The sequence below is a fragment of the Epithele typhae genome (assembly GCF_022376455.1).
Source record: "Epithele typhae strain CBS 203.58 chromosome Unknown BXZ73scaffold_65, whole genome shotgun sequence".
NCBI lineage: Eukaryota > Fungi > Basidiomycota > Agaricomycetes > Polyporales > Epitheliaceae > Epithele > Epithele typhae.
Genome location: NW_025954256.1, coordinates 12975 through 30828, shown reverse-complemented (window position 1 = coordinate 30828; position 17854 = coordinate 12975). Strand labels below are relative to the sequence as shown.

General features: G+C 60.6%; 6 protein-coding genes across 6 annotated transcripts; 4 read left to right on the top strand and 2 right to left on the bottom strand.

The window, feature by feature from the left end:
- Positions 1 to 1803: 1803 nt before the first annotated feature.
- On the top strand, positions 1804 to 3970 carry BXZ73DRAFT_53218 (cytochrome P450; the record flags this gene model as incomplete). Its single annotated transcript, XM_048020960.1, has 10 exons — positions 1804 to 1943; positions 1997 to 2090; positions 2143 to 2234; positions 2298 to 2442; positions 2502 to 2680; positions 2736 to 2986; positions 3045 to 3342; positions 3401 to 3667; positions 3731 to 3759; positions 3822 to 3970. The coding sequence occupies 10 exons, from the start codon at positions 1804 to 1806 to the stop codon at positions 3968 to 3970; spliced, it is 1644 nt and encodes a 547-aa protein (XP_047873706.1).
- Positions 3971 to 4949: 979 nt separating this feature from the next.
- On the top strand, positions 4950 to 6088 carry BXZ73DRAFT_53157 (RTA1 like protein; the record flags this gene model as incomplete). The annotated part of the gene is made up of 6 exons (XM_048020952.1): positions 4950 to 5016; positions 5071 to 5215; positions 5271 to 5406; positions 5468 to 5548; positions 5624 to 5906; positions 5967 to 6088. Coding segments are annotated over 6 exons (834 nt in total), but the record flags the coding sequence as incomplete, so codon positions are not given.
- A 578-nt stretch (positions 6089 to 6666) lies between these two features.
- On the top strand, positions 6667 to 7092 carry BXZ73DRAFT_105390 (chaperonin 10-like protein; the record flags this gene model as incomplete). The annotated part of the gene is made up of 2 exons (XM_048016233.1): positions 6667 to 6939; positions 7003 to 7092. 2 exons carry the CDS (start codon positions 6667 to 6669, stop codon positions 7090 to 7092), a joined length of 363 nt encoding a protein of 120 aa, XP_047873704.1.
- A 3057-nt stretch (positions 7093 to 10149) lies between these two features.
- BXZ73DRAFT_105389 (uncharacterized protein) lies at positions 10150 to 11996 on the bottom strand (the record flags this gene model as incomplete). Its single annotated transcript, XM_048016232.1, has 10 exons — positions 10150 to 10172; positions 10240 to 10670; positions 10732 to 10808; positions 10865 to 10981; positions 11045 to 11127; positions 11186 to 11273; positions 11332 to 11430; positions 11585 to 11622; positions 11681 to 11830; positions 11927 to 11996. 10 exons carry the CDS (start codon positions 11994 to 11996, stop codon positions 10150 to 10152), a joined length of 1176 nt encoding a protein of 391 aa, XP_047873703.1.
- Positions 11997 to 14449: 2453 nt separating this feature from the next.
- Positions 14450 to 15707, bottom strand: BXZ73DRAFT_92301 (autophagy protein Apg5-domain-containing protein; the record flags this gene model as incomplete). The annotated part of the gene is made up of 5 exons (XM_048026317.1): positions 14450 to 14667; positions 14746 to 14991; positions 15060 to 15096; positions 15117 to 15333; positions 15397 to 15707. 5 exons carry the CDS (start codon positions 15705 to 15707, stop codon positions 14450 to 14452), a joined length of 1029 nt encoding a protein of 342 aa, XP_047873702.1.
- Positions 15708 to 16026: 319 nt separating this feature from the next.
- BXZ73DRAFT_53224 (uncharacterized protein) lies at positions 16027 to 17162 on the top strand (the record flags this gene model as incomplete). The annotated part of the gene is made up of 6 exons (XM_048020961.1): positions 16027 to 16068; positions 16137 to 16264; positions 16316 to 16473; positions 16549 to 16586; positions 16653 to 16846; positions 16901 to 17162. 6 exons carry the CDS (start codon positions 16027 to 16029, stop codon positions 17160 to 17162), a joined length of 822 nt encoding a protein of 273 aa, XP_047873701.1.
- Between the last annotated feature and the right edge of the window lie 692 nt (positions 17163 to 17854).

The following is a 17854-nucleotide window of genomic DNA, read 5'->3' as shown; positions in this document are numbered from 1 at the left end:
GAGCCACTCGTCGACATATTTACAGCGACAATGCAACGGAGTACGGACCAGTACATGAGCTAGTGCTCGAGGTTGGCCTCGTTCGCGGGGCGAGGACTGTGGACGGTTCTGAGGCGCCGTGGAGGTGGCGAGCTGCGGCGCGTGGACGTGCACAAGGTGCGGGGCGTCGTGCGTGCGCTGAGGACAGACGCCGGGAACACGGCGGCGAAGCAGGCACACGCGTACGAGGGACTGAGTGGTTTGCAGGACGTGCGTCGGGAGGGCGCGGAATGCCAAGGGAGTGTTTCGCAACGCGGCGCGGCGCTCTAGACTCTATCATGCTCATACTTGCGTAGAGCACCGCAAGCGCGAGGCGACACAACACCGACTCCTCGGGCGACCCACACTCGCCTTTGCATCGCGCCCTTCGCGGAGGCGGCCGTGCTCCGCGTGCTCCCTTGTCGCTCCTCCCCCGCGCGGAACCCGTCCCAGCGGCACGGGTGGGTCTGCGCCACGCTCGCGGGTGTTGGCGTAGTCGTTCGGCGTTGGTAACCGCTGGGGAGGTCGAAGGCGAGAATGAGGGTGACGGCGATGGGGGTGAAGCAGGGTTGTTGGGAGATAAGCAACGTGTGGACTCGGTCGATTCAGAGGTAGTGAATTTGCTAGACAACAATGGTGAGGGGGAAATCACCATAAGAACCACCAATAACCAACTTCTCACTATGTTTGATAGTGATCCGGACAACTGACCTTTCATAACGGTGAAAATCACCGTCTCCCAGTTGCGCAGTGCGCATGCAAGAGAGACCCGGCATTGAATATTGATGAGCACCGTGCACTGGGTAGCGTTGTCAAGACTGTGTAGCGATGCCATTCCATCTGTGCGTAAGGCTCACCGTTGCTTTGAGCCCTTAACAATATTGGGGGCGACAGATACTTCCGTGCACGCACCTCTCGCGCGGTCAACCGGGCCGGTCGGCCGTCTGAACCGGTCAGCCTGTACTTATGCCGGTGGTGCGACCATCATCCCGGCTCGAGTCTGTCGTCTGAGCTGTCTCGGACCTATTCCTCTGTGCAGACCACGCCTCGAACAAGCAGTTAGACTTGCTACCAGCGACCTCGGATCCTGCGCCAGCTGGCCAAGCCCCCTCAGGCTAGCCTCACCTCAGCCGCCACCTGCACCGCATCCCTGGAGCTAGCAGTTGGGGGGTCAAGCTTCCCAAAGGCGGTGCCGCACTAGGGATTCCGCTGGTTTGGAGAGCGTGCCCTGCGCCTCGCGCACACCCAATTCTCCGTGTCTTCACCCGAGGTCGGCACCAGATGAGCAAAGCCCTCTCGGAGGTGGCAACAGCTTCCTGAGTCCGGTGGACGGAGATCCCCCTGGACCCCGGTCGCTAATCGCGTAATCTGCACGTGCGTCCCACACGCGCTCGACTTGCACATCCATGTTTCGTCACCATCGCTGTCTCTACCCTCTGTCGTTCTCAACATTCATAAGCCCGTCGCTCGCTCATTGACATGCGTACGTGGTGACAGCGTGGCGATGCGTGCGAGCTTCAAGCCCGGACCTCGCCCATACGCCAGAAATTTCGCAGTCTTGTCGGTGCGTCTCGCCAAGTTGTACTATCCGCAGTGCACTCCAATCGCCGATCGGCGTCCTTCCACATGCTGATGAGCTGACACCGACGAGCCGTACGTGGGCGCGGCACTGATGGGCACGTATCCCTATCGGCACTTCGTCGAGGATGAGGGTCTTCGCATATAGGCCACCCTTTCACGACCTCGCCCCCAACATCTCCCTCATCCACATCGCCTCGGCTTGATATGTCCTCTATGCTCCCCGCAGCAACCGCCTGCGCAGCTGGGCTCTATCTCCTCTTCAAGTTTTTCGGAAACTATGTCAAGCGATCTTCGCTCGACATTCTGCCTGGTCCCCCGCCAGATTCTTGGCTCACAGGTAATGTGTCTGATCTCTCCTTCAATGCGTCTTATCTCACAGGTGATTCTTCCCAGGAAGCACCTTCTCATTGTTTAACAAGCGAGGACTGGAGTCGTGGACACAGTATGCCGAAACTTACGGGCGAGCGATAGTTTTCAGGTTCATATTGGGCGTAAGTCGTCTCTTTTTCCTTGTATGCTCAACCCTCAGCTTTGAACTATCAGCAACGAGTACTTGCCGTGCATGACGCGAAGGCATTACAGACGATGATGATTAAGGACACCCATATCTGGCAGAAGAGCGACACACCGACGACGTAAGTGGGCATTGTCCCCTCAGTGACCGGCCACCGAGTAATTTATCGCACTTTACAATCCAGTTTATTCGACGTCTTTCTCGGTCCCGGAGTACTCAGTATCGATAACGGGGAGAGGCACAGGCGCCAGAAGAAACTCCTCAACCCGGTCTTCTCTGCTGCCCACGTCCGCGACATGACTGGTATCTTTTACGGAGTTTCTCACAAGGTGACCCCCGGCGCCCCGAGTCCTCTATTATTCAAATGAACCTTATCTTGGACTTCTAGCTCCGTGATGCGATCAAGTCGCGTCTGCCTTCCACCGGGGCTACGCGCGAGTTCGACATCAACGACTGGATGGGACGAACGACGCTCGAGATGCTGGGCCAGGCTGGCCTCGGGTACTCGTTCGACGACTTCACAGACAACTCGATGGACGCGTTTGCAGATGCAGTCAAGAGCTTTTTGTGCGTATATTGCGCATTTTTGGCCCGTCATCTTCATCCTGAAATGAACCCACAGTCCGTCACTCGCGGCCGTTCCGGGGGGTGGCTTCCCTTTCAATTTCCTTACTGACTACTTCTCCGTGCCGAACGTGCGGAGGGTCTTTCGCTTGTTCCCGCTCGGATCGGTGCGAGAGATTCAGCGGATCAGCGACTTTATGGCAGCACGTTCGACGGATATCATCAGAGAGAAGAGGGTCGCGCTGGAGAAGGGCGACGTTGAAATGAAACACCGGATCGGAGAAGGCAAGGATCTGATGAGCATATGTCGTGCGTCCGATTCACCTGTGCTCCACTAATCGCTGTACTAATGCACTTCACCATCCAGTGAAGGCCAACATGACGGCCGCCGAGAACGAGAGGTTGACGGACGAGGAGCTCATCGCGCAGGTGTCAACCTTCATTCTGGCCGGCATGGACACCACCTCCAACGCCCTCTCTCGCACCCTCCATCTTCTCGCCACGCACCCAGACGCGCAGGACAGGCTGCGGGCGGAGATTGTGGAGGCGCAGGGCGGGGACGGCTCCGACATCACATACGACGACCTCCTGAAGCTCCCCTTCCTCGACGCCGTCTGCCGCGAGACGCTCCGTCTGTACGCTCCGGTGCCCTTCCTCAACAGATTGTACGTCCATATTCTCGGCTCCACCCGCATCTAACTCCCTGACCTCTGTGACCTGCAGTGCGCTCGAAGACACGATACTTCCGCTGTCTAAGCCCGTGCGCACCCGTGACGGCAAGGAGATCTCCGAGCTCGCGATCTCCAAAGGCACGTTCGCGTTCGTAAACTTCCAGGCGTGCAACGTCGACTCGGACCTGTGGGGCCCTGACGCGCGCGAGTGGAAGCCGGAGCGCTGGCTGGCGCCGCTGCCCACGGCGCTCGAGGAGGCCCGGATTCCGGGCGTGTACGCGCACCTGATGACGTTCTCCGGCGGTTCGCGGTCGTGCATGTGCGTCGTCGGTCTCTGATCCTTGGTATGTCGGTGTGCTGACGCCGTTGGTCTGCGTTCCAGCGGCTTCAAGTTCTCCCAGGTCGAGATGAGTGAGTGCTCGACTGTGTGATACGTGTGTTTCCAGGTGCTGACACTGTCGTCGCGCGCGTAGAGATCGTTCTGGGGGTGCTTCTCAGCTCATTTGCGTTCGAGCTCACGGGCGAGTCGGTGTCGTGGTTGAACTCCGTCGTCGTTCATCCCGCCATGGGGGACAGCCTGAAGCCCGAGCTGCGGCTGAAGGTCAAGCTGGTCGGCGCGTAGATCTCTGCCGTATTCTGTCGTGGTGGCTCTCGATGTTGAGGGAAAGAGGTATGGACGGTCTGCGGTAGTTAACGCCCTACCACAGGAATATATGACATGTGGAACCTTCCTCCGTGCCTCCACGCCCGATACAACGAACGGTGAAGCGGCCCGACTCTCGGGGCCGAACGCCGCGATTGTGCGCCTGTTGCGTCGGACACGGCCTGCGGCCTCACCAAATAGACATTTGCTGTGACTGTTGCGTAGCACTCGGACTTAACCTGACTGCGCGCGGCGAGTTCGGGCCGTGTGGTAGCAAGGCGAACGCATGGGTCGAATCTCCTTAAGGTGCGCTGCTATTCCTGCTGGCGTTAGTCACTGAACTCATCTTGAACGACGCCTTGTGCAGGCAGATTCGCGGTGAAGTTGTACGCGAGGGTATGCCAGATTCGTGAACGTTCAGCTAACAGCAGCCTTAGGGTGTTGGGCATGCGACTAGGACTTTGTCACAAATGATGAGTAAGCTCGTTGACTCATATACGCGCACAATGCCTAGTTGATAGACTGCGGCTTCTCCCACTTGCGGCGTGCGTTCTCGGGCACCGGAAACTCCGGGCCATCGACCAAGAAACGCTTACCGATTGTGACCAGGTCAGACAGTCGTACAAGGGTCCATTTACTCTCCTCGCAGCGGGACCGACCATGTTGGGTACGTTGACGGCTACACGATCAATCCCATAATGAAGAAAAAGTACTGATTGGCAGTGCAGGTATCGTGTTCCCAACGCCCATGTATAAAGGCCGCCCTTACCAGTGGGAAGGTCCCTCGTTAACTCTTCTCCATTCTTCCCCCGCCTCTACCACTCATCCGCATATTGTGCTCTCCACCAGCGGTATAATACATGGGTGAGTTCGCCGTTGGCCTCCGATGGTCATACTCAGCTAACACACGGAATTTACTCTAGCGAATGTCACGACGATCCAGCCCCCTGATACGGCACTGTACGGCTATGTCCCCTCGAAAACCCTCGGGTACTGCTATACCGGTTTATTTGCCCTGACTGCCCGTGAGTTTTGTCTTATGTTCCAGCTCAGCGCGGGTGAACTGACTGGGTCATTAGTCGTGCATTTGTTCCAGTCGGTGCGCCATCGCGCCTGGTGGTTGCTTCCATCTATCGTCGTTGCCGCCATCGGCGAGACCGTGGGCTGGGCGGCACGACTTCAATCTGCATCCAACCCCACACTGAAGGGTCCCTTCATCGTCCAGTGAGTACTGTATGGTGCTATTCAAGCGCTGATAATCAACCCTTTTCGCCTTCAGGACCCTTCTTCTCGTCCTGGCCCCCACGCCTTTCGTCGCCGCTCTCTTCATGGGATTCGGCAGGATCGTCGGTGGCCTCGGTGTGCAGTACAGTCGGCTAAGCCCCAAGTTATACTCGAGGATATTCCTTTCATGCGTTAGTGGCCCTCACTCTCGTTGAATCTGCACACAAGTCCTCATGGCTCTTTGAACGGCAGGATATTCTCTCGCTCGTCGTGCAAGGACTTGGAGGTGGAATCTGCGCCTCGAATACCGAGGACCTAGATAGGATCAGACTTGTAAGCTGGTCTTTCCTGCCGTACCCCCCGTATCGCGCGTCCTTGTGGAGCGAACTACCAACGCCCGTTTTCCAGGGAAGCAACATCACCCTCGGAGGTCTGATCTTCCAGATCCTCGCCATGTCCGTCTTCTGCGCGCTCATGGGCGAGTACGCGTACCGGTACACCAACGACCGGCCGTTCCGGAGGGCGACCGCGCAGGAGAAGGCCGCGCAGCACATCCTCGACAGCAACGTCAAGCGGCTCATCGGCGGCATCCTCGTCTCCACCGCGCTCGTCTACGTGCGGTCCGTCTACCGTATGGCCGAGTTCATCGAGGGCTTCTCGGGCGCGCTCGCGCACAACCAGGTTACCTTCGGTGCGTCGTCCTAGCGGGTCCCGTCTGGTCTCGGGCGCTGACGAGCGCGTGGGCACACAGTGATCTTCGACGCGTCTCTGGTTGCGATTGCGCTGTACACGCTCAACTGGTGCCACCCTGGAAAGCTGCTGCTGCGCACCGCGGCGTCGGCCGGTCAAGCCTTTGAGGCGATGATGGTGTAGATCGCACCCCCGATGATTTGGCTGGACTAGACGTCGTCTTGCTATCTCGCGTCGTCGGTAGCGAGAACCAATCCTGCGCTCTTTTCGGACTTGCATACACTTGACCTATTACGTAATCGTTTCTGTGTGTGTTTGAGAGAAGGAAGGTCGTGGTTCTGAACGGGGATTGTTGAGTGGCTTGCAGAGAGCGTAGGATCGTGCGGATCATGGCAGTAGTAACCACTAGTCAGCGGTTCAACGTAGTAGCTTGGGTGGATCAATCCGAGTCCGAGTCGTCGAGGCGCCGGGTGTCCGACCCTGGCGTCGGGCTTTCTCCTGGCCAATCACGGCGCGCTCCCACGGGCGACAACCGCCCGTGCCGTTCGCCGATCCGCTCGCACAACGCCCCATCTCCGAACCACCACCGCCGACGACGCTCATTCACACGTTCCAGACCGCACACGCGTCGTCTTTGCCTCTCGAATCCCTCCCGATGGCGGAGCCCAGAGTCCACATCGCGCCTTGGTCAGCGGAGGCAGACAGCGTATAAATGCGCCATCCTCTGCCTCTTCCTTCCGACACCACACCCCTGCCTAACCATGTCTACACCCACCACACAGAAGACTTTCCACTTCACAGAGGCCCCTCCCCAGGGCAAATTCGCCATCGCCGAAAGGCCGGTGCCCACCCCGGGTGACGGCGAGGTCCTCGTCCGCGTCGAGGCCGCCGCACTCAACCCTGCCGATTGGAAGATCACTTCCCCTGAGCTCATCCATGTGATGGGTGTCCTCCCCCTCCCCCTCGTTACGGGCGGAGTGGGTGTCGTCGAGGCCGTCGGCTCCGGTGTCACCACCCTGTCCAAGGGCGACAGAGTGTACTGTACGTGCTCTTTCGCGACTCCATCTTCTCAGAAATGCTCATGATTTCGTTTTCAGCGACTTCACGCTCCGAACCAGACCACCTTCCAACAGTACACGATCGTCAAAGCCGCGTTCGCAGCCAAGGTGCGCACCGTCCCCTCATGATCCCCGCTTTCGGTCTGACACATCCTGGCGCTCAGGTCCCAACGAACATCTCCCTGGACCAGGCCTCAACCATCCCGATAAGGGTGCTCAAGCCTCAAGGCCCCGTACTCAGCCGTCGTCAACTTGTCGGGCGCATGAGCTCGATTCTGACATCTGACACCTGTTTAGCAACGACAGGAGATGGGCGATTCGGGGCCCTCTCGTCGCTTCCACCGTTCCAGTCTGGGAGCGCGCGCGGCCGTGCTGGCACGAGTGCAGCGGCGCGCCGAACGGAAGGACGTCCTGTCCTGTGCGGCAACACCGTCCCGACGGGGTGCCGATATCTGGCAACGAGGCGCACGTGAATATGGTGAGGCCAGAGCACACGAACAGGGTGAGCTCGACGCGCACCGTTTCGTATTCGCATTCTCAACCCCTTCCCAATCTGCAAGACTCATCTCACAGTTCACTACGCCGCGAGGGTTTCCCGAACTCAGCGAACTCCCGGATATCATGGCTTAGTCGACATTGCCTTCGTACCTGTTGGCCTGGTCATCCTCAATGGGAGCGTGTGTCCCTAGTATCGCGGAGTGTGGATTCTAGGGGAAGTAGATGCTGTCCGTAGTCGTGGTCGAAAAGAAAGAGAAAATCCCTATCGGCCCGGTGTCCGATCACAGGCCTGAATGCGTTAGCATGTGACACCAAGTGATGGTGTGATGACCAGGTCACGAAATTCAGCCTCCGACAAATCACGGCCATAAGAACGCAATCTCGGTTGCGCCCTCTCTTTTCCCTGCCACACATCGTGTGGTCCTCGCCTTCGAGCAAGGCCCGTATCCAAAGCACTCCGTGCTGCTCCTCCGCTGCATCTTGCGCGATCCCCTCGTCGAGCCTCCGCGCTCCGAGGCCGAGGGACCCCTGGTCGCTGTCGCCGCCAGGCGCGGTCCCCTCGAGACCCCACCAGCGCCGTCGCCGTCCGCGGCCGGCCAGCTTGCGCTGCGCCGCGCGCTCCCGGGGACGCTCCGCCGTCCCCGCCCCCACTCGCTACGAGTGCCCCGCCCGTTGGCACCCCCTGCGCGCACGACGCCGCGCGCCAGACGGCCGCCGGAGACCTCGTCCCCGACGACCGCGGCGACGCGCCGTGCAGCACTCGGGACTCCCCTCGGAGTCGCTCCGCCGAGCACGGTTTCGTGCTCGGTGGTCGACCCAAAGAGGATCTCCTACGATACGAGCAATATATCAAGAGGTTCTCCCTCTGTTCCAACAACGCCGCCGTGTGCGCGACGGTGACCCGTCGACCGCGCGGCGTATGTGTGAAACTCCCGCAAGCCGTGTCGAGATGCGGACCGACGCAAAGCCGCCGGTCTGCGCTCGACGCCGTGTGCTTCAACTTTGCTCAGAACGCCAACGTCCACGGGACGACCGCCTGGCGCCAGCTCGGTGTGCGACATTGCAGTGCAGAGAGTGGGACGCACTGTCGTCGTACGCTTTGTGCCCTGCGTACATCCCGCTCATGTAGTGCGTGCATAGCACACCAGCAACGTCAACGCATCACACCCGTCGTCACCTATCCGCCGAGCATGATCACGCACTGGGCGGAGCGGCGGCGAGGGGCTGCCCAAGCGCTGCACGACGCACCGACGCGGCCGCCTGGAACGGCGTCTCCGACGGCCGTCTGGAGCGCGGCGTTGTGCGTGCAGGGGGTGTCGACGGACGCGACAATCGTATCGAGGGAGGGCGGGGAGGACGGGGCGTTCCCGGGGGCGCGTGGGGCAACGCAGGGCTGGTCAGCCGTGCAGAGCGACGGCGTTGATGGGGTGGTCGAGGGGGACGCGTCTGGCGGGGAGAGCGAGCAGGGCTTCTTCGGCTTCAGAGCGCGGAGTTTGGACGAGGGGTGGGTCGTGCAGGATGCAGGGGGGAGGCAGCGCGGAGGTGCGGAGAGGGAGGGATGTGTCGTCTGGGTCGTAACTTGTGGAGGAGTGGCGCAAACGCGGAACGAGGAAAGGGTGAGTTGCGTACGCATCGAGGTGAGTTCCCATGTCCTGACGCGTTGTCGCAGCCCACTGGTCCACCGCCGTGTGTCGCCGTGTGTCCGGGTGGAGCTTGTGAGGAACGTCGTGGACGAGCAGCATTGGTGCGTTTTTTTGCGTACTGAAGCGACCATTCCGCGACTGATCTCCTCCCCAGGACCACTCATACATATCCCATGCAAAAAGCTTCATCGAAGCGAGGCTCGGCTTGCGACTTGTGAGTTACGCGTGCATCGTACGTTCCGGCCTTCAACTCATGCATACGCCCTTCCCCAGACCATCCCACGAGGCCAGCCAGCTTCCGCGAGCTCCAAGGACGAAGGAGATGACACGAGGACAGTGCAGAATGGTTGACGACTTGGCGTATTATTGTGTGCTGAATCCATACCAACATGGTGCTATGCGTAAGAGACTGAAGTGAGCACTGGGCGACGAGGAAAGGGGAGGCGAAAGGGGAGGGACATTGGATTGGTCGCGGGTACTCTGAGGGCGGGCTTCTCGACTCTCCCAGACGCCCACCGTGAAATACGGGCGCTCGATAGAGCAGATCTCGCTAGCTCTCCCCGGGATTGGCAGCATTCTCGTCAGTAAATCGTGTCACTGGCATCGCCAACCAGAACATCATATATCGTCATCCTGGCACCAATAGTACTCGTATGCATTGTGGATGCGCCCCAACCACTCGCGCATCGACAGAGGGTAGCGCCTCCGTGGTTTCACCATACTGCACCCGCGAAAACGACTGACCGTTCCACTGTCCACAAGTAGGCATAACTTGCTAAATCTCGACGGGTCACCTTGCGCGTGACCGTTTCCTGGATCGCAGGGAAACATGTGTCCCGAAGAATCGACCATCGTAGGCGCGTACTCAGTCGTCCGCCCACAAGCCCAAGAGAACGAGCGGGGACCAGCTTTTCGAACCCTGATACCCGCGCGGAAAACTACACCGGGTGCGCGCGAGGCACCACCAACCCCAAACCTCCCCCAACAAGTCGGTCGTACATCGTCGATCCCGCGGTCCGTACAGACAAATGCGTACACGCACCCCTCACACGTCCCAAGGGTGCACCGCTGCAGAGAGCCGGGCGCACCATCAGCGCGGTGCTCGTGGCGCACGGGGTGGCGAAGGAGGACTCACTCGGGTCGTGCTGCCGCCTCCGATAGTGGTACACGTACGCGGGCGCGGGCGCCTCCGGGCCCTCCTCCACCACCGGCGCGAGCGCGAGCTGGGGCGGCGCCCACTCCAGCCGCCACGCGCCGTCCGAGTGCGCGCGCTGGTGCTTCGCGCCGCCGTCGAGCGGGGAGGAGGGCGCGGGCGCGGAAGAGGAGTGCGACGAGCCGGACGAGAGCGGGCGGAGGAGCGGGGCGAGGCCGAAGGGCGAGAGCGCGCGCGAGCGCCGGCGCGGGTCCCAGGACCACGTCGGGGAGTCGGGCGAGGCGGCGGAGTCTGGGTCCTCAGAGGTGTTGGGGTCGGACGAGGGCGCGAGGTAGGGGGGTGGAGAGACTTCGGTGCGGCGGAGGCGGAGGAGGAGGCGGGCGAGCACGGTGGTCGTCGCGGCCCAGATGAAGCTGTGCGTGCGGGAGGCGCGGTGAGTGGGTGGATTGAGCGCGAGCGTGGGGGGACACGTACAATACGCCGAGGAAGGTGAAGGACGGGCGGGAAAGGGAGGCGAGTACGAGGTTCGTGACGCGGAGCGATGTGATGGCCTGAGATCATCACATGCGGGTCAGTCAGAGACTCTCTCGAGGGATAGGGGACGTACGAGAAAGAAACTGAGACCGTCGGAGTGCAGGGCCTTGATGATAGGCCTGTCTGTTGTCGTTGGGCGGTCGAGCGCGTTCAGCGCAGTCGAGCCCAGCACGAACGCCTCGAAGACGAGCTGCGTCAAAGGCACTGTGTCAGCCAACCAACCCCGGCGCCGCAGGACATCAAGAGTGCGCACCGGTGCGGCCCAAACGACCACAAATATATGCGACGAGCGTGTCGCAATACACATCCCCGCGACGTCCGACCACGAGATGACCGCTGGACATGCGAAACGTGAGTAATTGGTCCTCACTCCGGCGCGATCGGAGAAGCGTACGGAGAAGATCAAGGAGCGTGACGATCATGCAGACCACTTGCGCGGTGAAGCTCAGGAAGAAGCCCGCGGTCATAATTTTGAGCACGATCTGCAGAGCACACGCGCGTGAATACGACGCGTCCGCACCAGCCCAGGCCGAGACGTACCGGACGGTGCTCCCAGAGAATGACGACGCGCTGGAGGATGAGCAGGTTCGCGATACCGATGGAGATGATGGACACCATCGAGCATGTGAAGATGAACTCCTTGCATCTGCGGCGCGCGCGATTTCGGGTCAGTTACAGTCGTTTGCGGGGTAGCACGCGAAGGAACGGCACTCACCCCTGCGAATTGAGGACACCGCGTCGCGCGTCAGTCAACGGTAGTGAAACGATCATCGCGCTCGGAGATGGCGCCTACCTGGTCGGTGAACGTCGTGTGGACGAAACCGCACATCGCTACACGCATATATGCACTTCAGGAGATGGAATGCGCACGCAAGATGCAGGGACCTACCATAGGCGGTAGCAAGGAGAGTGCCTAGTACGCCGTACCGATTGAGGAGGAACATGTACTTGGCGTATGTCGCGGGTGCGGGCCAGATCAGCTCGACTTCGTCGGCGAAGGTGAGGATATGGTCGTAGAGAAGGACGACGAGGCCCGCGGCTAGAGCGCGTGCACTTAGCATCTAATTTACCACATTTCTATGGCAGAGGATGGGGGAGGGGGAGGGTACGCAGGAAGTCGATGGAGGATACTTACCGCTCATGTAGCGGACCACCGAGAGGTCGTGCAAGGCATCAAGAGATGCGGCGGGGATGTTGTCAACCATGGCGCCAGAAGATGGTCAAAAAGGAACGTGAGGGGATTAGGACGACCTGTCGCCGGGCAGAGTATGCAGTGATTAGTCTGGGTCGTCAAAAACAGTCGCCGGAAGAAGAGGGCGAGAAGGAGAAGTAGAGAACGCGCCGCGCAAGCGCGAAAGAGAACAAGAAAAGCAGAAAAGAGCGCGGGCGAACGGCAGGCTCGTGGCGGGAGGAGGCAAGACATGCAAGCCATGTCCGCAGCAGATGCCGCGGTTTGAGCGCGAGCATCAGTGGTCGGACTAGCGCCTTTAGTGGCGGAGGGCGGGGTCACCAGAATCAAGGATAGTGGGTCGCTTGATCGCCCGCCGGTATGGGACGGGAGAACGCCCATGAGGAAAAAGCAAGGCGAAAGATGTGCTAAGGACAGGCGTGGAGAGGCGGAACAGAAGGACGCAGAGAGAACTGTGATGTGCGGGTGAGACGTACATACCTCGGGTCTGGCGGAAGGGGTGCCTTCTGTCTTGAGTGACTAGTGAGGCTTGGCTCGGGCATGGAAAGGCTGCCCAGGGGTGCCTAGGCTTGGGCTGGCGGGAGGGGAGGGGACAGCGTCGTCTGGGGGCTGGCGAGGCCTGGGGGGACCTGCGCGCGGGGAGGAGGGGGCGTCATTTATATGAATGGCAGCTGTGCGAGCGGACCTGGGTGGGGGTGGGAGCGCGAAAGTGCGGGAACCAGGATGGCGGGCGGGGGAAGGAGGGTGGGCGAGGGCGAGGGAAGAGTTTGCGAGGGACATCAAGGAGTGTTGGCTCGTGAAGATGGTGAGAAGAAGGTCCATCGAATCCACTGCTCAGACTCCGGCTGGGCCAGGTCCAGGGAGCGCGGTGGTCCTGTCTGATATGACGGCGAGGTTGGGTCTCATGCACGTATCGACGGAGAAAGACCGTCCGCTTTTCGCGAGGGGAGCATCCAAGCCCCGGCACAGGCGGGCCGGGAAGTGCCGATCCGGATCAGTCGGTCGCCCCGAACCGCTAATGTCGACGGATGCTCGACCTCCTCGGGCTCCAGGACAACGATCATGAGCCAAGCGTGTGTACACTCGACACGCCGAGTAACCACCATAGTTGTGGGCTTATCCAGAGAGCCTCCACCGCTCCGCCAACCATCACTCTTATCCATACCCTCGGCTCCGTTGGGGAAAGTTCTCATCCACATATCACTTCCATCTAGCGGAGACTAGCTGCGATCTCGTCCATCGCTCCCACATACATATCACCCCCGGCGTGTCCTATCTCTCCGCATGCCCTGTCGCGCGTCAGAACGCCGAGAGCCGCATCTGTTGTCGCACGTCGCGCCCCAGTTCTCCGGATGCCGCCCTTGTGGCCTCGGGACATCCGGCTTCTGGGCAGCGAGTCCGCGTATTGGTACTATGCCCCCCCAGAAGCGACGGGGGTGCCGCCATTCCGCGAATATCTCTCCTCTCTCTCCCCGTCGTTCCTTCATACTTTGCACATGGGTGCCGAATCCACATGCCCTCCCATATACCAAGTTTCACGAAGAAAGTATCACTAGGGATAAAATGCGCGAGGAAATACTGGCGCACCCCCAGAAACGACGGTTTGGCGCCGGATTTGGTCACCCCTCGGGTCACGATGCCGACCATAGCCGAATCAAACTCCGCTATGGCTGAACGCACGAAACCGCATCGCGGGCCAGCATCACGTGATGATGCGTTCAGACTCCGTGTGGCTGATGTCACGCTCGAAGCTCATTCCTCCGCGGCATGCTTCTCTCTCCCTCCGACGCCTCGGAAAAATATGTGCTAGAACCTAGTGGCACCACATAAAGATACTATGGCTTCCGCGAGAGAAGCGCCCGAGATCCCATGTCGAGCGAAGCCGTTAATGTCAATTGTGACAAAGTCACGACTTCGTTACTCAAATTGCGAGAGCTCTATTACCCAGAATCTCGCCGGTTTTTCGCCAGTGAGCTCGTAGGAACCTCTAGATATATGTCTCATACAGTTTGTAACATAGAAGTGCGAGGGGCAGGCGGGGGAGAGGCCGACCGTCGCTTCTGGGTCAATTCTTTCATCCGTCGCTTCTGGGGGGAGCATAGTAGAGCACTGAGCGTAGAGATAGCAGAGAGTAAGTATGTCAAGTCGTCGGCGCAGCGGTGCCAAGAGGCCTGGCCTCTGGAAAAAACGCGGCGAGACGCATGACCGCACTCAGGATAGCGCGAATGTTGGCTCACCAGAGGCGATGCCCATGACGTGAGGCTTCTGCCATCAAATACTGAGATATCTCTAGAGTGCGCGCAGTGGCATACACCCGAGAAACCGATACCCGCGCGCGGGGATGAGCGGGCGGAAGTGGCACAAGTTGAAGAGGACGGACGGTGACGGGCTTGGCTGCACAGTCGTCCGCGTGTTACATCGTGTGCCCCGTGCGAGTTAGTATACACAACGAAACAACCGCACCTCACCCTACGGATACCGCATGCCTTCCCGCAACATCCCTATACATACGTTCACCCATCCATCAGCCCCCGCCATGCACGCGCCCAGCCACGCCATCTCCGTATCTGGCGGGGCAGGCACACCCTGGACGAGCGGGTATCCAAGATTAGGTTGTGGCGAACCGGCTTCCGAGAAGATGAGGGGTAACCGGGTGCTGAGGAACACGGCGAGGGTATGCATACGGCCTGCGAACGCAAGACCGGTCAACTACCGAACGCAAGCCAATGGGAGAAGAGGGTAAGACGCAAGAAGGGACTACACACCATTCTCGAGCATAGGGGGCACAAGGTCTTGCAGCACGGGACCATCGGGCAGGTATATCCGCACGGGGATGTTGCGCACGTTGGATGCGCCGTCCCGGTCGGGAGCGCCATTTGACCCAGGGTCTGCGGAGGGAGGCCGGACGTGGAGGGAGGTCGATGACTGCGGTGGTGGAGGGGAGTGGGAGCGCGTCGGGGCCGTGGTGGGTGTGATCTTCGACGCGACGCGCCAGTACTCGTCGAAGTTGTCTGGCAGAGAGGCAGGGCGTTGAGATGCGCGCGAGCCTGGGGGCGGGGGCAGCGGAAGCGCGACTTACGTTCTTTGATGCCCTCCCAGAGCCCGTCCTGCTCCGCCTTCCGGAGGCCCGTCATACGCTTCGTGTTCCCCAGCGGATGAAGTCGGCCTCCTTCAGCTGCCCCATGAACGCCTGCTTGCACGCATCGGGGCTCGGGGCGAGCAGCAGCTTCTCCGTCGGCGGCGACGCGAGGTGGAGCACCATCCGGAGCGGGGTGAAGACGTGCGGGTGTGCGGACGAGCGCACGGTCTGCGAGATCGTGTGGTTGTCGTAGATCAGGCCGATGGGCCAGTGCCTGCGCTCGCCGAGCACGGATCAGCTCTGCGGACACAGGAGCGGCGGAAAGGGGAGCACGGACCACTTGAGCGTCGCGCCCTCCTCGCTCTCGAACCACCAGTCCTCCTCCTTCATCGTGCGCGCGGCGGCCTCGTCGAAGACGACGTCCATGAGGAAGCGCTTGATCTCCGGCACGAGCAGCGGGAGGTAGCTGACGCGGGGCGCCTGGATGTAGTAGCACTCGAGGCCGCGGTCCGAGTTGGCGGGGAGCTCCTTGGAGTCGACGCGGATCTCGAGCGGGACGGTGCCCTCCCAGGTGAGCCGGCGGAAGAGCGTGGTGGAGGCGGGGGTGGAGAAGGACGAGGGCGAGTGTCGGGGCGCGTAGGTCGACATGACGGCGAGAGCGAAGTCGGGCTCGCGGTTCGCAGCCCCAGTCCGCCGTCGGAGGAGTAGACGGCACGCGCGTGCTCGACGGCTCGAGATACCGCGCCCGGCGCTCGCGTCGTGCTCCGTGACACCAGGACACGCTGTGACAGAGCCTCTGCGCACACGTGGGCTCCGCAAGACGCGGTCACGGTGGGGGTGACGTCAGGAAGGCTGCGCCATGGCGTCGTCGGACCTCGGTGCGTCCGGACTCCGTACTTAAAGCCTCGCCGCACCCAACCCCCTCCTGCCCTTTCTGCTTTCCCCCCCCAACGACGCTCCCCTCGCCATGCCCTCCCACAATTCCTGGACAGATGGGCTCCCGCTCAAGGTGTGTTCGACGCGTCGGTGGTGAGTGGCAACGACAACGAAACGTTGACATCTTTGTTCTGCTCACAGATCGTAAACGTCATCGTTTATTTCCTCTTCCTGGGCTCCAACATCTACACCGTCGCTGGCCCTGCCGACATCTACTACACCGGAAAGGAGACGTATATGACCCCTGCGCCATGGGCGTTCCTCATCTGGTACGTCCTTCCCTCCATACCTGCGCCGTACCCCCTCTCAGACCCCCTCAGGTCCCTCATCCACCTCCTGCTCCTCGGCACAGTCATCTACCAGTTCTTCGAGGGCGGAAAGCATGTCATCATTGACGGCATTAGCTGGCGTTTCGCGCTCCTCGCTGTCCTTAACGCCATCTACGTTAACGTCTGGGCTCGGCACTATTACATCGTTGGTACGTCGAGCCCTCAGCCCCGCCGCAGCGCGCATTCTTCGCCGGAGTCTTAACCTAAACGGCGTTTTCCCTTAGCGTTCATCTTCGCGCTCTTTGTCAGCTCGTGTGTCACCGTAAGTCACCAGACCCCCTTTAGCGCGATTGCAGTTCATCGGACCTATGTTGATCCGCACCCTCAGCACATCTACTACATAGTCAAGAAGTTCCACGAGCCGCAGAGCACCGCGGACGAGCTCTTCATCCACCTCCCCTTCTCGCTCTACCACGGCTGGACCACCGTCCTCGTCGTCCTCACCCTCTTCGAGGCTGCCGGGCTCAACGCTGCCGTCCAGCCCGCCGGCGTTTGGACCGACGTCTTCGTCTTCCTTGCTCTGTACGTCTGCCCCTATGCCTCATGGCTTAGCCTACTAACATTGAGAGCCTTCAGGTTCTTCCTCGAGGCGACCGCCGCTACCTACGCGTTCTCCTCATCTGAGGGCGACCTCCCCGCGAGCATCGCCATCTCCTGGTCGCTCTGGGCCATCTTCGCGCACCAGCACCGCCCGGCGTTCATCCACTGGAGCGCGCTCGCGTTCGCCGTCCTCTCGCTCGTGTGGGTCGTCAAGGCCGCGATTGGCGTTGGGCTCAAGATCCGCAACGGCGGCCGCGGGATCTCGCTCGACGAGGAGCGCGCGCCGCTCGTGGGGTGAATAAAATACCGGCACGCACCCACAAGTGGCTAGGAAGGTTCAGGTATGTGACGCTGTGACCCTGGCTGTATACACGGTGCCCGATGGGCGGGTGACTGATGGATGGATGATATGTCTTGCTGAGTCTTGCGCACTGTTTTGTTTCTTTCTCGTACCTCCGCCGTTAAGATGTTTCGATTAAGTACCATACTGGTTCGCTCCTCGTTAGTGCCTAGTACGCTCGTCGTTCTTGGTGATGTATTTGTATCCCATCAACTCGACTGTGTCATGCTTCCTTAAACGAGGATTCCGCGCTCCGTGCGCACATCTAGTGAGGTCTCGACACCACGTCGGCAAGTATGGGTATGTCTCCGTCGTCCACATCTACATGGCCCATCCCTGCGGAAAGCAGCCTCCAGCGGTGCCGTGGTCTGCACGACCCTCGTCCAATCTACCTACTCCGAAGACGAAGAAGTCCTTGCCACTCCTCGCCGAGCCCGCCCTCCTCGCTTCACTGTCGCTTTCACAGACCAACCTACTCCGCGCTGGCTCACACCGCCGGCCGGGGCGCCCCGTCTCACTCGCCCTCCCACCATGCGTAGCGCAGGCGACAGGTACCTCATCGTCCCCCGCGCGGCGTCGTTGTTGACACGCTGAGGAGGAACATGCAAAGCGTATGAGCGGATCGCCGACGAGTCGACCGCCCAGAATCC